The sequence below is a fragment of the Labrus mixtus genome, chromosome 6 (genome assembly GCF_963584025.1).
Source record: "Labrus mixtus chromosome 6, fLabMix1.1, whole genome shotgun sequence".
Classification (NCBI taxonomy): Eukaryota; Metazoa; Chordata; class Actinopteri; order Labriformes; family Labridae; genus Labrus; species Labrus mixtus.
Genome location: NC_083617.1, coordinates 7,018,161 through 7,043,540, shown reverse-complemented (window position 1 = coordinate 7,043,540; position 25,380 = coordinate 7,018,161). Strand labels below are relative to the sequence as shown.

Here is a 25,380-nt window from a genome sequence, read left to right as displayed (position 1 = left end):
CACACACACACACACACACACACACACACACACACACACACACACACACACACACACACACACACACACACACACACACACACACACGTCTGATCATAGCCGAACAACCCCCTTAAGCAGGGAAAAATGATTTGCTGAGCCTCATTGTATACATCAAAAGGATGTTGTACGGTAATGGAGCTGAAGCTACAGTGTCCCCGAAGACAACCACACACTCACACACTCACACACACACACACACACACACTTTCTCAAACTTATCAGGCCGTTCACATCCACTGCAGACATCAGAAAACTGCACCATCTATTTTGTATTCAACAGAATTCTCCTATGACTTTTTGGAACTAACTTTGTGCATCTCTCATATGGGTTTATTAGATTCTGGTGTAATGCTTTACAACGTATATATTCTATTTGTAGTTCATGTAATAACTCAGGGCTGCATGGTGGTGCAGTGGTTATCGATGTTGCTTCACAGCAAGAAAGTTCCTGATTTGAATCCCCCGTCGGGCACCGCCTCTCTGTGTTGAGTTCTCATGATCTCCCTGTGCATGCGTGGGTTCCCTCTGTGTCCTCCGGCTTCCTCCAACAGTCCAAAGACATGCTCGCTAGGTTATTTGGCGACCCTAAATTTCCCGTAGGTGTGAGTTTGAGCGTAAACTTTTGTCCCGTCTATATGTCAGCTCTGTGATTGCATTGCAACCAGTCGGTGTACCCCACCTTTCAACCAATGTCAGCTGCGATCAGCTCTGACACTCTGGACGTTGAGTTGGTTTTTGTTGTTCATGTTTTCAGTATTTTGTCATTTCCTGTTTTAATTTTGTTACTTACCCTCGTCTCTGTCGTCTAAATCCTGTTACTCGATGTCTCGCCTTGTGTGTATGCCCCGCCCTGATTGAACCCACCCGAGTCTCGTTATTCCCTGACTGTCTGTGTTTTTAATCCCCGTGTTTACTCCCTCATGTTGCCAGTTCCTTGTGTTATCCTTTTGTTTTACCTCATCCTAACGTTTTCCATTCTAGGATTCTAGCTTGTTTTGTTTTTTTGACCCTGCTTCTGCTTGCTCCTTTTGGATTTGTTTGCCTGTTTAATTGAACTTTCTGTATACTGAACCGGACAGAAAATAAACCTGCCTGATTTCTCCTCTGCAGTCGTGCTTTTGGATCCTGTGTACTTTGTAGCCTCCCCTGCGGCCCCGAACAGGACAAGCAGTATAGATAATGGATGGATGTAATAACTCAAAAATGGCTTTCAGGATAGTTTCAGCCCATCTTTAAAGACAGAGAGATGCTCATAAATATGTATTAACAGGACGAAGAGCATGCTGGTAACATGCCTACAATGATGATGCAAAAGCACTTAACACAAAGTACAGCTGGGGTTGATGGGAATAAGAGTTTTTTTCCAGTACCAATAACAGTTTGATATTGACCTCCTCCAATAATGCAGTATTGTATCTGTGATAATGCAAGTCATTTCCCTGGTCCCTAAATCCTAATTGACTAACTTGTTTCAGGTAAATTGTTTTAGTAAAATAACAAACAACAACAGTATCATGCTAAAGGAGAGTGTACAGTTTGTAAATGCTAAAGGGGCAATCAGGTTTTTTTTTTTTTACTGTTGTTTCCCACTGTGGTAGCAGACCGGTATAAAGAATCAGCTGCTATTAAAAATGATAACTCGGTATTTGGAGGAAAAAGTAAATCTAATGTGATGTCATTAGTAAATCTAATGTGATGTCATTAGTTTCAAGGTAACCATACACTCAAGTAATGAGCTGCTTGATGATGACAGGGTTAGGTCGGGGGGGGGGTGTCACCAAAAAATATGACAAGGACAGGAGCCTTATTCTGTGCAGCTGATTTACCAGTAATCTATCCAAAAATTTCTGAGTATATTTAAATCAAACTTAACCAAATGGAGCCACCTTGGGAAAAGTTGGAGATCACCAACATGTTAGAATAAAACCTTTTGTGATGATGATTGTCAATATCAAGTTTTGTAACCACCTATTCAGAAGATGTTGAAATACTCAACTGAATGAACTTAAACCTGACTGAATGATGAGGCTCGAGGTAAACAACAATCAAAGTCACGGGAGTTAATCTTCTGGACACATCGAATGAGTATACCGTCTTAATCACAATCCATCCTTTAGTTGACGAGATTTTTCTATCTTCACCGAAGTTGCGGAAGAAGAGCAACTTCAACATTTTCATAGTGGAGCCATGCTGCCTTAATGTTTGTGAGCAGATACATTTTAAATCCCTCAATAATATAATCTGCATATTGCAAGCACAATATTAACTACTTTAGTCGAGGCTCTTTATTTTACAGGAGGAGTAATGACTGCAATTACTTGATGATGAAACAGAAAGAGTTTTATGATTGTGGTTTTATTGTTTATCTGCCGATGTGGGATACAGCAGATGTAGGAAGAATGAATGCGGTTTTTCACAGTTTCACACAGCTAGAACAGCATCATTTCAGGATTTATATCTTTTATAGTCTCTTTATATCTATGCCATCTTGCAATATCCTGAAGTTAATATCCCTGGATTCTCCTGAAGCACTTTGAACCGTATCAACTGTTTGCCCCCTGAACGACAAGATTCATTTCCAGTGAAACAATGTGATTCCAACAGAAGGAGCAAAGTGGGACATCAGTGTGAATACTATAGTATTGGATTGTTCAGGCTGGTTTGATATATGGCTCACATAGTGCTGCTAAATCAAGAATGAGGTAATATGGAGGAGAGACATCACAGTATCATAGAGCTCTCAGAAGTGATGAAGCAGCACTGGAACATGTCCCTGACATCCAGGACCTCATCAAACCAAGTGCCAGTTCAATTTATTCAAAACCCAAAGGCTGAGAGAGAAAGGGAGCGTATGGCAAGAAGCCAAAGCTTTCATACTATAGCGACGTGGCGAGGAGTACAGAACTACGCCGACGAGAGCTGCAACCCTTCATCTATTAACTGAAAGAAATGTCATCCCCAAAAGTTCTGATAATCACTGAACTCTTTGGTGATCCTTGAAGCAAAAATGTCAAACGTTTGCTTGATCCAACAGCTTCATAAATGAATGTCCTGCTTTAATATGTTTTGTACATAAAAGTCTCTGGTTTTGAACTTTTTTGACGAAAGAAAAATAAAAAAAAAATCACTTGAAAGTTCAAGTCCATGCACATTTGTTGTTGCTGTTGTTTTGAGTGTACATCTTTTTGTACGTTATCTTTGTACTTTTCTCTATTTTGTATGTATTTTTTTTTTACACTATTGCACTTTGAAACATGGTTCGGATATAAATGATTTTTCTGTATGGTCAAAACTTGACAATATAGAAGACTTTGACTTTGACTGCAGCATTCCTATAATCTTAAACTTCTTTGTTCCTTATTGGACACATACAGTAAATCCAACTGAGAGACAGCAAGAAGGAGATTTCAGTTACAGGAACAGGTGGGAGAAAATAAGCTGATGTAGGTATTATTGGCAACCAAGAGATTTATTTTGCACTGGTAGCCAGAAGTGATCAAATCGTCCACAGTAGATGTTTCTAGAACAAACAGAATGTGGAGGAATCCGTTGTGTTGTTAAAAACTCTCGACTCAGGCACGCTGCCATCCGGATCATGCCAGAACATCCCATCGCACAACAATTCCCACCTCATAAACCTCTGAAGAACACGCTCCGACCATTAGCCATTAGCTTTAAATCTATCAGCGCCTCGTAAACGTCCTGACCAGAGTGCACCTCACACGTACTGTACGCATCCTCTGCTTCACAGACATCTCTTCTCCCTCTTTACTTTCTCTCAAGACAACAAGAGTATACGCGCACGCATGGGTGTGTTTAATTAGCCCAAGGTCAACAACACAGCTCATTTAAGTAATGGGAGTCTCACAGTTTCTTTATTTCTTCTGTCTCGCTCTGTCTCACTGGAAAATGACTCAGTGTGAGAGAAGAGGAGAGGGCATTTCAACCACAATTAATATTTCATCTGTTTGTTTTCTCTTCTAAAGCTTGAAGGTCAGCTTTGCAAAACAGACAAACACATTATGTTTAGTTTCATCTTAAGATTTTTCCACACAGAAATACTAAAATACAAGACACAAAAAGAGATGAAAACAAGTATTTTCCAACTTTAACAATATTTATATATTTATGTCCCGCTCAAGTGAAGACCTCTGGAAAAAAACTGCGCAACAAGAAATTAAAACTGACTGCCAGCATGTCGACTCACATCAGCGGATTGATCATTATAAATGAGAGACACACAGCCACGCATGCAGCCAACACAAGTCTTTAGTTTGTTAGTAGTAAGATCAAGGAGAATAATGTTGTTTTCTAAAGTCCTGAATACTTTAGCGGCATGTAAATATTTTCAGGAAAACAGTTTATGTCTTGCCTCCTTTGTGCAGTTTTGACAGTGTTACCTCCTCTGATCTCTGTTTGTTTGTATGAGACATAAACGTAACTTTTGCATATTTATAAGACGCCAAATGGACTTGAGCAACATCAGTATTTCTTTCTTTTTTTTTTTTTTTTTTAAGGTTTATTTTGGGCCCTCATCCCAGAGACAGGACAGTGGACAGAGCCAGAAATCAGGGAGAGAGAGGAGGGGAATGACATGCGGGAAAGGAGCCACAGGTCGGATTTGAACCTGGGCCGCTGCCTGGAGGAACCCACATGGGGCGCGCACACCAACCACTGGGCCACCGTTTCCCAAACATCAGTATTTCTCAGTATTTTTTGGGTTGAAATATCAGTGAAGATCAATTGAAGTTGTTTTTTCACCTTGGTACTAATCGATCATTTTAATATCAGAGATTGTTGCGTTTTACAAACACACCGTATCGAAAAGAATCAAAGTACATAAAGTTTTGACAACCTTATCAATCACGTCTTTATAGAGAGTAAAGGAAATGCCAACAATGTGTGCGTTGGTTCTGAGCCCACCAGTGAGCACATGATCCTGCAGAAAAGCAATACAGTAGTTCTGCCATCTGGACTAAGTTCCTCATTAAAAAGAAAATTCATTAGCTAAAGTACTCACAGGGGAGTTGGCACACACACACACACACACACACACACACACACACACACACACACACACACACACACACACACACACACACACACACACACACACACACACACACACACACACACACACACACACACACACACACACACACACACACACACACACACACACTTCAACTGATTATATCGGCCATTTGCAATACAGAATGGTCAACATATTCTATAGACTGATGCCCAGAGTGTATCAGGAGCATACATATCCATTCTTGTGCGTACATGCATGTACTGTACAGCTTAGACAACAGGTTTTCAAGGGGGACTTTGTTGGGATGACAGGGCAGTTGGCACACCTTGACTACTGGGTGCAGTCCAGCAGGTGCATCAGGGGACGGAGAGACTGTCTCTTATTGTGCAGCCTCCAGAAGATCCTCCAGAGAAAATGATTACAAAAGGCTGTTTTTCATGTGTGTAATGGGACCTGACTGCATTTCTGGCCTTCACACACCGTAGTCGCTTGAATTAAAGAGTAGAGAGAGGAGCGGGTTTTATGTTGCATGAGGCCTTGTTAGAGATACAACATACCCAAAGGAAGGTGGAGGGCATGGGAGGCAATGACCCAAGGAAAGGAAAATAAAATGGAGATAAGAATCCCATCTCTCGTGTGTCACGAAGAGAGACGAGATAAGCAAGTGAGAACGAGGTGAAGCACACAAACTGAGGGGGATAAATGAAGGGTCATCTGGATAAGACAGGCCAAACAAGGCCTTTAGTGTCCACATCTATTGAGGCTGAATCTGAGGAGGGGGAGCACCTTTTCAGAAACGTTTTCACCCAGAGGCAAGCACTGTTTAAAGTTCAATAGTATTCAGAAAATACTTAATTTCATTAGTTGTACATTAAGGTTAAAAACATAAAAACAGGCTGACAGAGAGACAATGGAACGACACACAGGCGTTTATATAAAGACAGACTTAGTAATGTGATGAAATAGCAAGAGTCTGGGAGAAAGGATAGAATTTCCAAAAATAAAGTAGAGAGGAAAATTAGGTAGATAAATACACTTTAAGAGGTAAGTAGTGAAGTAATAGTAAATAGATATAAAATGACTTTCAGGATCTGTTAAATCCTCCTTCTAACTGAGTTGGTGGTTCAGAAATTAAGTACCACAAAGGTTTATATCTCCCTTCTGTGTCTTCAACAAAGAAAAGATTAGTGTTATACTTTTTGATCTGAACACTTGTCAGATCCCTTTGAGCCGACTTGACCGCAAACCACACTGACCTTTGACCTGCAGCAAAGGAAATGAGCCACATTTTATGTGCAGACTCCATTCGAAGGCGAGAGGCTAATGAGAGCGCTGAAAGTAAGGCTGACATTCCCTCAGTGAGACGAGTGCCTCCACACAGCACTCAGACCCACTCTGTCCATAGTGTTATCGATCAAAGGGTAAAAGCACACACCCCAGGGGCAGAGGGAGGCCTCACACACGGCTAAAGTTACTCTGTGTGTGTGTGTGTGTGTGTGTGTGTGAGAGAGAGAGAAAGGGAGGGAGAGAGAGAGAGACAGAGTGTTGCATGGCCAACAGTTGCATTGGTAACTCAAACCCTGAGGCAGGACTGCATGCCCACTCGGGGACCAGAGGGACCAGTCACTGCAGATGGAAGTATCAGCTCTTGCACACAATTGTCTTTTTTTCCTCCCCAAACCACCTTTAAAATCCTCACTTATTTTACCGCGCCATAACTTTTCCGTTATTAAACCAACAAATCTCAGAGAAAAATCCATTACCTTCCCCTCCGACCGGCTCAAACATCCCAAACTGCTCCAGCACTTTGATGAAGAGACCCATAACGACCAGCACGGCAATCATCTCCAAGCCATCCAGACTCAACATCTTGGGAGACCAGTGTCGGTCATCGCACAGCGCTGCGCCACCGAGCCGGGTCGGGTCAGACCTGTCCAACTGCAAAGTTTGTTGTCCCGGCTGAGTCCTATTACTTCCTCACTTACATCCACGTTGAGCCAATCTAGTACTCTAACATTTAAAAAAAAACTCTCATCCCCTGTTGGAGGCCATACTTCTGGATCCAGAGGCTGCGTACAGGGGGCCAGGTAATCAAAACTCTTGCGCTAAAGAAGCTTGTTGTCTTATTGCTTCCTTTCTCCTCTCCCGTCTTTCGTCCAACAAGGCCCTCCTCGAGTGATGGAAACTTGGGATGTGCTGCGCCGGCTAGTCCTTTGGCAGTGGTTGTCAGGAAGCGAGTGTTGTGAGGGGGAAAGAGGGAGTGAGGGAGGGAGAGGCGGCAGATAAAGAGAGGGGGAGAGGATGAGTGGGAGATGGCATGGAAATTGAGAGCCTGACTGAGAGAGAGAGAGAATGCACAGACCAGAACCACACACACACACACACACACACACACACACACACACACACACACTATAGAGATTTTTTGGATGGGAGAGGCAGGGGGTGAGAGTTGGGGTATCCCCTCCCTCTCTAGTGACATTATATTTAGTGATTTGCCTGATGTGGTATCCCACGAGGAGGGTCTTTAAACTTAGATTGAACTAATAATAAGATATATTTATGTTCATGTGATTTCATAAAATGTTTGTTTTCACTGTATGTAGATTGCTGCATCTGTCTGCAGCCCGCACGCCTCGAGGTCAATGCAATGTCTCATTAACTTTTCAAATTTGTTTCTATCAGAGCTTGATGAGCCAAGATTTTGGCTATGGTACAAAAGATACAAAATTTGTGTGTGTGTGTGTGTGTGTTATCTGTGTTACGAGATAATATTGATATGATTTGATACATACTGCAAAAGCAGGTGAAGAAATCAAGGATTCTTATCAGCACAGCTACGATGAGATTACAAAGGATAAAAGACATTCGTTATTTTTAAGGTCATATACAGAACTAACTTATTTACAGATGAAGCCACAAAAAGCTTCGCCTCCAAGCCGGTAGCCAGTCAGCAGGCAACAGTATGAAAAACAAATGTCCACTTAGTCATCATCATGACATAATTTACCTGCTATTCAGTGTGAAGCATTCCTCTTTGAAATTGAGTTTTGTTTTTGAGAGAGGAGTTCATTATGTCGCTGAATAAAAGCTTTCACGCAGTGTCATGTTTGTCTGTGAAGTTTCATCTCTATATGCAGGGAGTATTTTTTATTAATGATGACACACAGTATCCCACGATGCAATGTAAAAACTAGTAAAACAAGTGGCACACAACAATAGGGCCGTGCTTTAAAAATGACATGTCAATATATATATTTACGTACTTCTTGCCAATACGTGCATCGAAGCAGAGGTCCAATTCGGCCGCAAATGCTGTGTCAGCAGTTCTAAAAGACACGGTGCAGTTCACAATGAAGCCAACAGGTGGCAGTAGAAGGCAAAGAACACGATGCGGCGCATGTTTCAATTCAAAACAAACAAGCGTGGTTGAGGAACTCCATCCACTGTCAGCAAAACTGTAAGCAAAGATATGCAAGCATTTTGGATTTTAGCAAAATGGGAGGTTGGGAGTTGGATTTGGAACTGCAATACGCAATACTGCAATATGCAAGCTTACTTATAGGTAAAATACTGCAGCAACACGACTTACATCCATCTGAACATAAGAAGACACCGTCCTAATGAGCTGCTAACAGCAGCTAGGTCCACAGGGCTAGTGTGTGCCGTCACAACCAGCACTGAATGACGCATGTAAGTCAAAATGTTCCAACTTCTAACCGGGCTGATAAAGAAAAGTTAAGGCTGTGAAGACGTACACTCGTAGAGCGCATTTGGTAGCAAAGGCTTCAGGCAGCGTCTTAATGAGTGTGAGGCGCACTTTGTAATCCCCACTCGTCGCTTCACTGTGAATTTGTACGCAGATGCAAAGCAAAGACATTCTTGCTAATAAAGTGGACTCAAAGTCAAATGAAACCAGAATATTATTGTTGCATCAAAAACCAAAAAGAGAGCCAACAGTGAGGGAATATTGTATTTGCCTGTATAAAAAGTTCTAGGATTATAAAGAGAATATTTCAATTTATTCCTAGGATCTCTGAGGACCTGAATTCTAGGTGTTTTAAGTTGTAGGACTCTTAAAGCTATGCCCTTGCTGTACTTCATTTTTGAATCTCAACAAAAGTGAAGGAGATGATCATGATCGAAAATCAACATGTGTCGTGATACGTCTCGTATCTTGAGGTTGTGGTAAATAGCCAGCCCTACCCAACAATTGCTTAACAAGAGAAAACACTAACACTGACGGCAAAATACAAGGTTACTCGATCATCCTTACCTTTTCACAAACAGCAGACTTCACTTCTTGAACAATATTCCTCTGAAATAAGGAGCTGTGTTTAAACTTTCTCAACGTTCCTCTCTTGGCAATGATTAAACAGATCTATGTTCATAAAAATCTAATATTCAAAGATTTCTTCAATACAAAAAAACCACCTGAGGCCTTAAAATGGGTTAGATAAAAACTCTATACCTCTAAATCTCCACCCACACCTCCACTGCTTGCCTGCAGCTTGAGTTTTAGTCAGTATAGTTATGTTTGAAACTGCAGGAGCATAAAGCTAATAAAGTATGAGACTTGGGCTTAACTTGGTTATTAAAAAGAAAGGTCTCTACAGACTGAGCTACTGCTGCTGTCATTTAGTACTCAAGGACCAATATGTACTCTATCTACTGAAGTAAATCATAAAGTGACCTTACTTTATCATCAGACATTCAGGAAATATGCTATTTTAAAGTGCTGGCTTCACTGTGAACAATGCAGCAGCCAGTATGTCCTCCTTCCAAGTTTAGAAACGGGTTCAAAATGGTCTGGATTTGATTGGAACAGAGAAGGTAGGTGGTTATAAGGCCCCCCCACAGGGCCGCTTTGTACGCCCCTCTGTTTGCCAAACCAACAGGTGTTGCAGCGATGGAAGCGGGCAAGAGAACTGGTTCTGATAGAAGTGATTGTACCCGACCTAAAAAGCCTCGGCATGTTTCTAATAAGCTCCACAAGAGCTGGTTTTTAAAAAGGAGAGAATTTTGATTTGGACACTTGCATTTTCTTTTGCAAGTTGGAGACTGAAAACCACTTCTGTGATCGGATTGTTAGCTCTAACACACAGATGGCTGTTTACTGAGATAAGTACAATGAGAAATCATCCTTAAACAACAGCTAGTGGGGTACAGGTTACTCTTTCCTACATACTACAGATGGCCACTGGAATGCTAGCAGACAACACTACCTGAACTACAAACAGAAAAAAAGACACAAAAACTTTGCCTACAGATTTTGAATATCGAGATATCTGCACGATTTTAGGTCGGTAAACTTGAGTCTTTCAGCCTCACATCTTGCTTGTCTCAATACAACATACAAAAACATGACTGCTTCTACCAGTGGAAAAAACTTTCACCTGCACAGACCAACTTGGTCATTTGCCGTTTCAAACATCATTACCCCCTCTGTCAGTCATCAGGAGAGGTTGGAATACTAAAAGCATCCACAAAAAAAACAGCGCAGCCTATTACTGCCATCACCCGATGTTCTGCCCCTCCCAGCACGGCACGGCTCCCAGTGAGGGTATCACTTTGCCTAATGCTACGAAAATAACAGGAATGGAAAAAAAAAGGTGTGATGATGCTGCTTGCTCTCAGCCTCGGTTTTTCTCTCTTTCTTTCTCCCTCTTTCTCTGCAGTGTGGACAGGGTGATAGAGGCAGCATCTGCTCCATATGCATCCTCTTCTGCTGTTGTTTTTAGTCGTTGACATTCCTGTTTTTGCATTTGCAGGCTTGGCTATACATCAGCACGCCTTATTACAGAGACAAATGTCAACCAAGGACTATGTGGGTCAGCCTAATGTCTGCACACAAACAGACACACAAGTCAGACAAGGTGACAGGAAAACTAATCTTACATGACGTCACTGTATATACACGGTATAAAGGCAAACATACAGAACGCCACAGGAGACCCATTTCTCCTCACTCTGTGTCAGTAATGTATACCAGATATACTGAAGTTGAGCTCTGATTGCACACAGAGAAATAGTGAGCCAAATGCTCACAAACGAGACAAAGGGAGAGGTAAAGAAAGTAAAATCTGAGCCGGACTTGTCAGGTTCATAATTATTTCTCAGCCCACTTGTTTATTGAAGACCCGTCATTTAACAGAAGAAGAAAAAAGGCGAGGAAGGAGAGAAGAAGATGAAGTGTGGCAGGTTGTTGCGTGAGACACGGTGGCAGGGGGGGAGTAATGAGAAGAAAGAGAAGACGGACAGAAACAGAACAAACAAAGGACAAACCGAAAAGCTCGAGCGACTATAAGGTCAGAGAAACCTTTTCTTTATTACCCCTCCAGCATATCTCGCCTCCTGGAGGATTTTTCACCTCATTCTGGCTGTCACCAAAGAAAATTGGACCTGCAGATGTGTCCTCTGCTTCCTCCCTATGCACCTCCCCTCTACTTTCTCCTCCACTCTTCTGCAAATTTACACAAACCAGACTCGCATATTTGCTCTTCTTTCTGTGTCAATGTTTGCAGGAATAACTTTGTTATAAGACTCTCACTTCTCAAGAGAGGACATTTTTCTAAATCTCCAATAAGAAAGTCCAATAAAGCGAGGCACAACAGGTGTCTTTTAAAACGTCTGACTCAGATCTCTGCACCAACAGTTGGCAGCTTTTCGGTCTCTGGACATTCACACTGTTGGGTTCAACTAATGTGCGGTTATTGAAACCCCTTTATAGTGTTGTGGCGTTGTGCTGCTTTCTAATCTGCAGAAAATGTGTTTCTTAATTAATCCCTGAGAATTACAAATGTTTTTTCAAATCTCATTTGTTTGGATGGTCATTAAAAAACTCAGATATGGCTTTAGTTGCAGCATAATTATTTCTGTTCCTTTGCATGAAAATCAAATAATTTGTAACTATTTTTAGGACTTGTGTGTGTGTTTATGAAACCCTGCTTCAGTGATTTCTGATGCTCTTAGGGAATAAGCAAAAATTATTATTATTTTTCTTTTGGGGGGGGGGGGGGGGATAAGAAAAGGGGGAGGGGTCAGTTTTGGTTTCAAGGGAGGGTACTTCAGCCTTGTCTTGTGAAACGTCAACAAGGGTTTTAAGTTTCACCAAAAAAACTCAAATAACTATCAAACAGGACTTGAGTTTAATTTGAGGTTTGAATATCCTCTCACCTGTTATTATTTCATGATTGAATATAACCTCCAGTGGCCTGTCGCAGCGGCTTTGTGTACGTTCTGCCCTAAAAAGTCTACATTAAACCCTGCATGTAAACTAGCTGGCTTGGGGAACTAGTAAGTTCATCTCAACAAGTAGAGCATATCATCCAAACTAACCAAAATATTGCAGCAGAAATGACATTTTAACTTCATGTGACCAATTTTTGACTTTGTTAGTTTAAAAATCACTGAAAGGATTCTTCAATTATTAAAATATTTTGCTTTTAACTTGATTTCGACTGATAAATCAGCCGATCTTAAACAAGAGCTCATGTCTTGCTAACTAGCTTAGCATACACCAGAAATGAAGTATAAGATAACGCAAGTCCAGCATCATGCAACTATCAGTTTGAGGTTTTATCTTTAAATATTAATGGGGAGGTGTTTTTAAAGGGGAGGGGATTGTCTGAAGAAAATAAATCTCCCTCCCAAAACAAATGATTTTCTCACGGTCCCTAAAATAAAGTGTGACAGAAGCTGCTGTCTGACGGTCCCTGGTGAGACATCTCAGACTAATGAAGTCCTTCAAAAGCCAAAAATCTTTGCACACAAACTTGTGCACTGCCTTTTTGTGTTATCAGACACTCAGAGTCACTCAGCTCTAAACTCAAAACACAAATTACCTTACTTCCTCCCTCTCATTCCCCTCAGGCTGATATTGATTTTTCCAAATATCTTCTGCTGCTAAATATACTGTAAGAGATGCTCTGAGACGGGAGCACTGAAGGGAAGCTGGTCAATTGATAGGTGCTAAACTGAGGGGAGTGTAGTTCACATAACTGCTGATTCATTCATGAGTTTAAGACCAACTAAAGTGAACGGCTTCATAGACTCAAACTCAAGGCCTCATGCAGATGTTATGAATCAGTGGTGTGACATTTGAACTTCGGCACATCGTCTCAGGTAGACACGGTGTGACTTGAAGAAGCAGAGAACGATTTAAGTCAGATTTTCAGACCTGTGGAGTTCATAAAAACACATTTCTACATCTGGAGGTCGAAACTACATGACAGTGAAGCTGCTATGTGCTGCATTGATCTTTGCATGTTACATTCTCTAATCCATAGAAGGTGCTAATTGGAGACCATGTCTATTGATCTGTGCTTCAATAAGACCTGAATGACCACGCTTAAGAGAGCAGACGTACACACACAAGACACAAATCACACACACACGCGCACACACACACATGAATGGAAAGTCCTCTTTGAAATGAGACAAATAATGTGATAACTAAGATCTCACTTGTTCTCCTGTTGATTGAAATCAATAACGAGGTTGTTACCGGGCCAAAAGTGTTCTTTATTTTCCCCATGTCAAACAGTGAGCTGCCCAAAGAATCAATACACATTTAAAACAACATGAAGAGTCAGTTTGAATTCAAACTGAAGCAGGGGGTGTTTTTTTTTTTTTTTTTATTACTGTAGTTCCTGGGTCAGACTGGGACCTCTAGTGGGCAAAAATCAGAAATTGTCCAACCAAGAGTGTTACTGATTTTAATTTGGGGGAATCTGTGCTACATGTTTCCTGCTTTAATTCACATTTGACATTTCATTAATTACAATTGGCATTTAGGTGTTGTTTTGTCTCTTTTCTAACCTGAGACGCCTGCATACAGATCGACTCTTTCCTGTGCCCAGCTTCTTGTTAATGAGCAGTCCGACTATTATCATGAACTATTTGAACAAAAAAAATGATTAATGAAAATGTGAAAACATTCTGCTGCTCATTACAGTGTCCCAGAGTCCTAAGTAACCTTTGCAAATTGCACAATTTTTCTAAAACTCAAAAAAACCCTCTTTGTTCGTTATAAACGACAAAGACAGGAAGAAAACTTCACGTTTTAGAGGCCGGAATATGAAAATGTTTGACATTTGTGCCTCATAAATCACTAAAAACAGATGAATTTAATTTAAATAGTTTATTTCCCTTTCAATCCAGTTTCCACATCAAGAATTAATCCTTGCAAGATTCATATATTTAACAAGAGGACATCTTTGTCCCCTCTAAAGACACTTTTCCTCTGGTTTCCTCCTTCCACTTAATTTCCACATCAATATAAACTTATTTCTGTAAAGTTGCCACTCACCTTTCCTCCTAAACATCCAGTAGGATAGCGGGAATATTGACATGAGGACGAGCGCATAAAAACCTCCGATGCCCTCCTCAGAGCCACTCAGGACGCCCACAGGGTTAAAAGCAGACATTTCAAACACAGGTGATGGCTGACATGCCCGACAGGCCCCGCTCTGAATGCATGTGTTTGTTGTATTCAGAGATAACCTGTGGCACAGCTGGGTTTCCCCTCCTTTAGAGGGTGTTACTAAACACAGTGTAGTTTGATCCCGTATTCAAAAACATATTTAAAGTACTTCTACTATATCCACCTGTTTTCTTTAAGCTTCTTCTATAGTGTCCCTTTTAACTCACTGAAGTAGTCTGAAGTCTTTCTGTAAGTTTCATTTTTAATAATAAAGCCTCCAGGTTCCCAACCCAGGTCCCTACAGACTGAGCTACTGCCGCCCAATAAATAAGCAATAAACTCCACTTTTAACAGCTTTACCATTTAATGTGAAATTAGCTAAAAAGGACCATTGTTACTTTTTGAAATAGCTTCTTGTCTAAGTACTTCTACCCCAATGAATTAAATACTTTATTTAAAACCCAGAATTGAATCAAGATAAACAAACAAACAAAAAAGTAAGTGTCCAAAAAGGAGAAGGTAGAAGTAAAGCGTATAGATATATCCCGGCCCCTTTTCTTCTATTATTCATATATTATATCCAATGCTTCAACGCCATATGCTCAGACAAACAAGTTGTCATCCTCCAGCTGCTTTGATAAGGCGAGTGTTGTTTTCCTCTTCACGATCATGCTGCTATTGTAGAGGTAAAAATAAAAGCAACAAACTGTTGGGCCTGTCTGATGAGGCTCTTTATATTCCCACTGATGTACAGTTTGTGCACTGACAGTTTGTCTTATAAACTAGTTTTGTTGCTTATGTTGCTTTCACGCCCCACTGGAAGACACAATACATGTGGAACCGCAACATGGGTGAGCCAGGGCGGTATGCAAACAACATGTGAGAGAGCAGTGAATGGAAAAGCAGCTGTTTACCGATGTAGGGATAAGAATGTAGGACATTTCTAATTTGAGTCTGTAAGCACACAGAGCCTTACAAAAACAGTCCAGTGTGCCGGGCGAGACATAAATAATGTATTCTTCATGCCAGAATCAGATTCAGAATGCGTGCGCTTGTGAATTTTTACAGCGTGAGCAGGTGAAACCTTCAGGGGAGAGAATAAACAGAATTGGAAAGGTGGTGAGGGGAGGAAAGTCAGACCACCAGACTGTAAGAGAGGAAAGAGAATTTGAAAATAACACAGGTGTGAGTCTTAACCGGTGAGAAAATATGACAGGAAAGGTTGAACTACTCAAATCATAATTCAGAAATGTGTGGGGAATGCTTTTTTCATGAACAGACCCTCGCAGGAGCTGCTTGAAGTTCAGTAAAAAAGTGCAACTTCAATCAACCTCCACTAGAGGTCAGTGCAGATTAAAGTATTTACATTCCATTTCAAAGTATTTCAAACCCAAATACACACACACACACACACACACACACACACACACACACACACACACACACACACACACTCATCCTCCAGCTCTCTCACGCACACAGACTTTAATGTACTGGTAGATGGTGCCAAATCTTTTTTTCAATGTGACTTTCAAATGTTCTTAACATACTGTATCCTCTGAACTGATAAAAGCATGCAGCAGTTTTGAGTTGATGCCAAGTCTGTAACATCTCATCAGCAGAATAAGCCCTCAGCTGAACCTCCAATAGAACAGTATATTTAGCCTGGCTTGGGGGCGAGTACTCTGTGTGGCGAGGGAGATGAGGTAATAACAGAAGAGTCACACTTTTCAATTTGCATCACAGGTAAAAGACCTGGGAAAAGACCTTGAGCAGAACACCAACATAGGCTGACATGTTCTGAGAGTGCAGCAGAACGCCTCAAATGCATGCACACAGAATTACAAAAGAACTCTTTTTTTTTTTTTCACAGCAATCTTTGCTTTAATGTCCTCTGCGGAAGAAACCAACTGCAAACCTGATTCATCACTGATCATTCCCACTGACTCACACCAGCGTGGTTCAGGACATATACTGTTGCTAGGCTCACGGCACAAATCTTTGTATTTAAATGAATGACTCAATGGACGTCAGGACAACAGTGCAAACAAGCACGTGTACCCGCTGCTCCTCTGATTCAGCAGCTAATCAAAAGCAAATGATTCAACCTAAACCAAAGGACAAATCTGCCTGCAGTGCACACTAAAAGCCTGCAAAGTCAAAGAGGAGGATAGCAAAGTAATGATGCACAAGGTTCAAAGCAGATTTAAGCACACAAACAAGATACACACAGGGACTACTTCTTTGTGTCAGAGATATGTGCACAGATAGTTTACATCTGTGGAATAACCTCATGACACAAATATCTGTCACACCTCTACATCATGGTGTTTATTCTACAAAGAATTAAATTGGCCCTGTTTTATCATGTAGATACATATCACCACTGAATAAAACAAATGTATGCACGCTGCTTGCCCTCTATTTGAGATCAAAACAATTAACCTCATGAATATAAAGAACCTGTTTTATAATCTTTATCATTATATTTATTCAGCTTCCTGCACACTCCTCAATGCATTGTTTACAAATGTTCTTTTTGTTGTTGCTTTTTATTTTTCATACAAAATGTATCAAATAGATTGTTGTTGGGCACATATCTGTAATCTAAATCATAGGAAAGGAGTTTTAATGATCACTAGGAGACTGGAGATGTTTTTTAATTGACTGGTGCTTGTTCAAATCTAAAGGGGAGGAGAGGAGAGGAGAGGACAGGGGAAGGGAAGGAAATGAAAGAAGGAAAAGGGAAGGAAAAACAATAAATGGAAGAAAATAAAAAAAGGAAAGGCAAACAGAGGTAAGGAAGTAGGAGAAAAGAAAAGGAACACGGATTAAAGGATAGGAGAGTGGAGAAGAGATGAGGAAAGAGAGATTGAGAGATATACGAAAAGGAAGTGAAAGTCAAAGGAGAGGACAGTAAACTGAAGGGAAAAGGAAAAGAGTGAAGGCTGTGATTGTGTCTGTCAGCTGGGCAGAGCTGAACGCTCCTTTGTGTTAAACCTGTCAACTGTCACCAAAGAGAGAGAGAGAGAGAGAGAGAGACAGAGAAAGAGAGAGAGAGGGAGGCTGTCGTCATGGACACGACACATAGCATCAATTCCCCAGGTTTGCACGCACGCACACACACACACACACACACACACACACACACACACACACACACACACACACACACACACACACACACACACACACACACACACACACACACACACACACACACACACACACACACACACACACACACACACACACACACACACACACACACACACACACACACTTCACTCTGCTCTAACTATTGGTAAAAGGACACTGACAGACATTCCCATCTCATCTATTATATCTGCTGGTGAACGTATTGATCCAGATGCACACACACACACACACACACACACACACACACAAACACACACTGCAGTGTTCGTATTTCTTTACACACACTCTTAACTTTCCATGTTGCTGTCTCTCTGATATTAGCAGACCTTGAGGACATGACAAACCTTGTTATCATGGCAGTGTAGACTATTGGCTCCTATTAGTATTCTACACACAAATACACACACACACAAGCATAAAAATAATGATATAAAAACATGCATATGTCTCCTTGGGGATAATTGTTCATAATCTGTTTCCTGCTCTGCTGCCATCCTTGAAGTAAATATGTTATACTATATTTGTCAGGAGAGATTTCTATTTCTGGACTGGTTCATCAATCCTTAACCGAGGGGAATAAAACCAGCAATATTATTGATCAGCTATTGTTTCTTAGTTTTCTCAGATAAGCTGTCACTGTTGACCTCCTGTTTCATAGCGAACAAGAAAGAGAAGAGAATCTCTATTATTTTTTAATGTCAGTAGATTTGAGTTCCAAAGAAGCCATGGTGATTTATAAAACTGAAAAACACACATATTCTGTATTGAATATCCACAAATTTTTTCGATATATCAACACAGTCTTCACTCTAGCGGTGCTCTGGATGTAGGTAACTTCATGTATAGGTAAAGCAGCATTTCACAATAAATGCGCCCGGGGCAGAGATTGTCGATTGTAATGTTTTTGCAGTGGGGCAGATCCTTCATGTCATCAGAAACACATTCTCATCCTCTCTGCAGCACTACAGCATTGCTGGTTGTGTATCTGAAAAGTTTTTGCACAACATCCCCTACTGATCCTTCACTTGCTGTGTGTAAGCCCGAGGTGTAAGGATGCTTTTTCCCTTCATGCAGAATTATGATTGATGCAGAACCTTCTCAAGCACTGGAATGCTTAAGGGATATATCTATCTGAACGTGCAACTAATTCTGACTTCAATTACAATTCACAATTTGAATGTTAGTTGATGAGTGTTAAAATTGGTGAAGTACCTTTTTTTAGGTTTAAAACTTTGTGTCATTATCGAAGCTTAATTCAAAGGCAGCCGGACTTGGTTGAAGATCTTGAAGACGTTTTATTTCTTCTCCGAACGGCTTCTTCAGTTCTTAACTAACTTAGCTAGAGATATTAGCCTTCTGAGGACAAAGGACAAAGGACACTCCTTTAAGATGACAAGGTGCACATCAGGGAAGACCGTTGGTTTGAACAGGACGTTAAAGAGACCATCGTTTCAACCCTTGGTCTGAGACACCATCTTTCACCAACCTACAATGTTGTTTTGAATTCTCTCTCAAAAAGACTGAAGCCCCAGTCCCACCTTGGAACATCCTTTGAACATTAGCATGCTAATGACACACAGAGGCTAATAGTTCTAGCTCTGTCCTTCAGTAATTTTAGAACTGAAGAAGCCTTTCGGAGGAAAAGTGAAACGTCTTCAAGATCTGGAACTGGAAAGTCCAGTTGCCTTTGGAACTCTGAAAATCTGTCTTTCATCATTTTATTGTCGTCTGTCTTTTCAGTGAAACCTTTAAGTCATGCACACATCTATGGCTTATGTGTTTAAATGTAAGTTGTGGCTGACATGGCTGAAAACCAGTCACATACGCAACACATGGAAGGGTTATTTTTACGACAAACTGCACTCTTCTTGGCGGTGTAAACACAAAGTTAGCACAATATGAGTGAACAAAACTGAAAACCTGGAAACACATGGTGAGCAAACAAGTGCTAGATTCCTAGAAAACTGACTAGAAAACACACACACACACACACATCTAATAAAATTGCTTTTAAGGTGTTGTGTGCTGCTTTTTCTCCCGGGCGAGCAGGAGCACAGGTCATGGCGTGTCACACAGTGTGCACTGGGCTTTCCACAGCTATAAATAGCACTGAGAGGAATCAGATTTGGAGAAGCGGAGGTGGGAACTGATGAGATCACACATACCCATGTGTGCGCGAGCGTGCACACCCACATACACACGCACACCCAGACACACACACACACACAAGGCTTTGGTGTGAAGAAATGGAGTAAGACTCGACATCACGTCGAATCGGAGACAGACAAGCTGACAAAACAGCGTGAAGGCAGCAGAACAGACTGAACACATAACTAGAGCAGAGACGAGGCTGTGGGGAGACATTGAGACGATTACCTGCTGAATTAAAAAAAAAAAAAAAAAAAAAAAAAAAAACGGGGGAGGAGCCAACTGCTGCAATGATGAGGAGGATGATGACAACATGGTAGAAGTGGTGCAATTACAAGTTAACATCGTCTGAAGGATGACGCCCAGGGGAGAAAAACGATGCCAGGATGTGTGGGACACTTGTACATGTAGTACATGACACTTGAAGTGAAGTCTGTCTAATATTTATGTACGGGTCTGAACACTTTGTCTTTCAAGGACATGAGAGCATTAATAACACATGGCACAGAGTGACACATCGTTCATGTCAGGAATATTGTGTTTAACGTTGAATATCATTCGAATGGCTTTGACTTTCACTGAGGTCGTTAAAGACTCGGAAGACAAATCAAGAGCGTTGCGAGGATTTCTGGGCCCAATGAAGGAAATCACTTTGGGCCCCTCCACTGCAGCCTCAGTCAACCCAGCAACACTCCTACAATAACCACACCTCTATTACACTAATGACCCCTTAAGCACCAGTGCACTTGCCCGCTTCCATCACTGCAACACCTGTTTGTTTGGCATTTGCCTGGTAAATGAAGGGGCGTCCAAAACCTGTGGGGGGGGGGGGGGGGGCCTTAAAACTGCCTACCTTCTCTGGTCAAAACAAGTACAGACCATTCAGGACTGGAATTGAAAACTCAGGAGGCGGACCTACTGGCTGCTGCATTGTTGTCAGAGAAGCCAGAACTTCAGCATGTTTCCTCAATGTGAGATGATGTAGTGAGGTCATTTTATGATTTAATTCAGTGGATATCTTACTGATTGGTCCTTTAAGTCAAACTTTTGGAGTGGAAAGTTTTGTGTTGCGTCCTCTGGATACAAAACAGAACATCAAATAAGTCAAATTTCTGCTTTCCTGCTAAAAAAAAAAATCGGAGTGTTTGTGTGTCAAAAGTGCATGAAAAGATGACATAAGTATTTTAATTCCTCTTCCTCGTTCCTGTTTGTGAGTCTGCTGCTTATGAGGTACAGTAAAACACAAATCTCTCATAACTGTGACACACACTAACATGTTAGTGGAGCACACAGCTGACTAACAGACGTCAGGTTGCTGCAGAGCGACAAGATGACAGACGAGTGCTGCTCCAGAAACTGACAAGCAGGTGACACATTTACAGTGAAACAGAGAGAAGAGGCACTGAGCGCTGCCGCCAAGCAAAACCAGTGAAACCAGTGGGGGTGAACTCTCCAGGCATTGTAATGACCTATTTACTTATTATTTAAAATGTGTTTATGGGTGTTTTGATGTCAGATTCTGTGTTTATAGTTTTTCATTTTTAGTTTTAGAGGTGAGTGAACGGTGCTTCAAGATTCAAGATTCAAGATTTTTATTTGTCACATGCTCATACAGATGTGCAGTGAAATGTAAGTGCTTCCTTGTTTTGTTTTATTAACATTTTGGATTAGATTCCCAATAATAAAAATATTATATGGCACATCTGTAGAGAAGCTACACAATTTTGAGTATCACAAGACTTCAGGTTTTATGTTTGTAGTCTGAGTAGTATTCAATATCATTTTCAGCAGGCTTAATAAAAGGCGTACAGTATATTCTGTAAAAACTCAGAAAGACTATTTTAAATGCATTTTTTTATCTATTAGGATTAAAAAATGTTATTCTATCATAAATGAAAGGAACATGACCTCACCTCTCCCTCACTTATTTAATCACCTGTGCCTCTCTAATGCCATTACCTGTACTTACATACATAATAGGGGGTAGATATACTGGAAAATAATTAAGCTGATTTTGAGCCGGATTCCCCCTTCTGACAAAAGTAAGAAAAGTCTGGATCTTGTTATTGTTCTAAAGATTATGTGGCCAGATTTTCCTGTAGGCTGACAAATATTAAGAGTGATTTTACTCCCCCTGATCTGCTCAGAAGAACGCTGTGGCCGCTCTGATTTCAAACCTTAAACAACATGTTTAATATTTATGATCGGCTCCTGTTGTGTGGGAGGAACCCTGAGGACATTCCCATCTCAGTGGTACTTGTATTTTTACCACAGGGTGTTACAAAGGCATACAGAACTCTGCTGTACACGTTCCAGTCCATGTTCACGCCGTCTCCATAGTTTTGATCTCTTTCTTCTTCAATCGTCAGTTAAAAGTATCACACTAAACGTTTTCTGCGTCGTACTGTCCTTGTCGTCTTTGTTCTGTTTTTGTTGTTATTCATTGTCAAAGTGTCTTTGAGTATCTAGAAAAGAGCTATATAAGACTAATTTATTATTATTATTATTATTATTATTATTATTATTAATAAACTATTATCACCAATTCTTCCTGTCCATGATCCACCTTGTTTGTTGACTCTGAAGTTGGGTTAGAGATTTGCAAGACTTTCCAGTTTTAAGAGTCACGACTCTGGTTGTTTGTGGATGGTACTTGTTAGTGTGTAGTGTGTAGTTTTGGCCATATCTAACACTATTTGTGTTTTATTATGTGTGGGGTCGTTTCAATGGTCAACATCTGTCAAGATTTTGAAAATCTTTTAGAGGGGGTCGGGTTTAAGCCTACCTAACAAATGCCAAAGCCCATTCCTCTCCTCTCTACCTTTAGACTACCCTTAGTCTTAACTGCATATAAGTTCAGATAACAATCAGGTCCTAGAAGATGCTCGACTCCAATTCTACAATCTTATGAGTTAATGGGACTGTAATGAGTGAGCAGCGTTCAGAAAACCTTCTCTCGCCCTACTTTACCTTCACCTCCTCTCCCTCTTCTCACATCCTCCTGCTCCCTGACTGTCATGTCGACCAGAGGTCAGCGGCACAGTCCCTCAAGGTCGTCCCCATCCGAGGTCTGGTGTCCTCATGCCCGGATGGCTGAGTGGAACAGACAGCTAAGTCCCTGTTGGGGACTGTCAGACTTTTAGTGCCTCTGACCACTGGCCTCCCGGGTGGAAAGACACAACGTGCATCCATTCTTTGTTCCTATCCACTGCTGTCCATTACAAAGACCATGACACAGAGAGGAAGTAGGAAATAAAGGAAGGCGGGCAGAATAAATCTAATTAAAAAACCCTTTTAATGAGATCAAAATGCAGACATGCCTGGAAGTGTGCGTCTCTGTCAGAACGCGGGTGGACTCAAGTGTGATTTGTTCTTGCTGTGAAAACAACATGACACAACCATGCTTTGTTATTCAGATCAGGCCAAACATTTTCCAATCATGCTGAGGTGTCAGATGCTCTACCTGCTCGTTTTTTTTTTCCTCTCCATCACACCTCTTTGATGGATGAGCAGATTTCTTCACTGATGTTCATATTCACTTGTTTCTCTATAAGACTCAAAATAAAATATTGTAGTGACCTAGAAATGTCATCTGCTAACATATAAAGTTGTTCAATTACTGTCTAAAAAACGTAGTTATTACATGACATCCATTGCATGGGGATGAGCCAATTTAAGTACTGGCCAGGAGGTTAAAAAACATAAGAGTGTTGCTGTTTTACTAAAAATATTTGTGTTATTTGTAACAGATTTTTCAATACAGATTTGTCACAACAATTATTTAGGGCAAAAATGGCACAAATAAAAGAAAAGAAAGAAATGCTGGTCATAGAAGAACGGCAGGTTTTAGGAAAGTTGAATTATGGTTTGTGTTACTTTTTAGGTCTTAAAGAGACTAGTTGCTGCCACTTTTATGTTAGTTCTAGACTAAAAGCGTTTTCAGACCAAACAAAAGAAGAACAAAAGAAGAACAATCGACTAAGGACTTCCCTGAGAACAGTTAACTACAGAGACTCTTTTCTGTCCGCATTCACATACCTACTCTAAAGCAGAAGCTAAAAAAGGTTCCTCTAGTTCTAGGAACTAAACTAGTTCATAGTTCCTGTGGTGCTGAGTTAAAAAAAACGGAGGAGGGTTCCAACGGTTCCTAGAACTATGAAAAAGTTCCTGCTGTCCTAAATCGCCTGATGGTGATGTTTGACACATGCTCGCCTCTTCTCAAAGCCTACATGCTCTGGACACTGTGTTTTGTGGTGCATGACAAATCTTAAAGCCCTCACTCATCACTGTTTGTTATTTTCACTTGCAGGATTGTCTTTCTTGGCCACACTCGACTAAAACATTGGCATTACTTTTATTCACAGGTCTTTTTTAGTTCTGCTTTTTTTCCTACTTTTAAACCGTGCTCAGACAGAGGAGTAGAGGAACTAACCTTTTGGTCTCAGGACATTTTCTTACTGTCTGATTAAAAGGTCAGAAATGAACAGGGGGGAAAAAGCCTGCTGACAAAACGAGTGCAACATTGTGTCACAGTAATCAATAAATCTTGATTATCTTGTTTTCATGATCGTGAGAAGCCAAAATCGTAATTGAATTTGAAACTCCATTGTTTACCCAGCCTTACCGTAAGAGCCATAACATGTTGTCCTTTATCCGGGTGAAACATTGGGAAGTGAAATGTTACATGAACAGAGAGAGCATTAATAAAGCTCCCTGTAACAGGTTGGATCATCGCTGTATTACATTATTCATGTGTATGCGTATAAAAAGGGATGACATGACCAATTATATCCAACTCTATAATAATAATAATAATCTGTTACAACACTACATATAAAATGTTCCTCAGAACAAACACACACATTACCCTCAGAAATTTCACTGCGCAGTGAAAGTAAAGAGTCAGGTGTACACATGGTGCTCACTTACAGCAGTAAGAGTGTAACTGTGAAACTCCTGAGGCGTTTAATAGCTATAGTTAGCTTCGATTTATTCCCTGCTCTGATAGCTAAAGTTAGCAGTAAATTCATCCACCTGCCAGGGGGACTTGTCAACGAAGGATAGAAAATACACTTCCATTCGTTGGTTAGCCTTTAATGACTGAGGGGCTGGCTGCAAAGAGCTGATTAGAAAATGAATTATTTATCAACATACGACTAAAAACTTCCTCTGAAAACTGAAAAATTGAGAACAAGTCATTAAGGTGTACAATGACTGTTCTGAAATTCAAACCAGGGCTATAAGTCTTATTGTACGAGTGCAACAGCTCTCAGAGAGAAGAAGCAAAGAAAATATCAGGACATAAAAGTAATGATTGGAGGAACGAGGACAAGGTAAAGAAAGACAAGACACAAAGAGAAAGGAGACGATCGAGGCATGTGATTAAGGGAATGCTTTCAGATCAGTTGAAGGAGCGTGATTCTTTTGTAGTATGTAAAGAAAGGTGTTGTTCTCCACATGTGACGCATGTTTTGTTGGAGGATCTCTTGTATGGTAAGGGAAACCTGGAGGAGACAGGGTGGTAATGGAAATATTTGCTGATGGAGGTCACACTGCTCTTGGAACACTTTTA

General features: G+C 40.8%; 1 protein-coding gene across 4 annotated transcripts in view; it reads right to left on the bottom strand.

Moving 5' to 3' along the window:
- The window catches only part of LOC132975284 (Kv channel-interacting protein 2-like), a 115,293-nt gene that overhangs the window by 19,994 nt on the left and 69,919 nt on the right, over window positions 1-25,380 (bottom strand). Inside the window, exon 1 of one of the 4 annotated variants that reach the window (XM_061039741.1) lies at window positions 6,841-7,002. The exons of the other annotated variants lie outside the window; for them this stretch is intronic. Within the exon in view, the coding sequence (XP_060895724.1) occupies window positions 6,841-6,946 (106 nt within the window). The 5' untranslated portion in view covers window positions 6,947-7,002. Of the gene's footprint in view, window positions 1-6,840; window positions 7,003-25,380 lie in introns of those variants that run through there. 4 annotated transcript variants of the gene reach the window in all.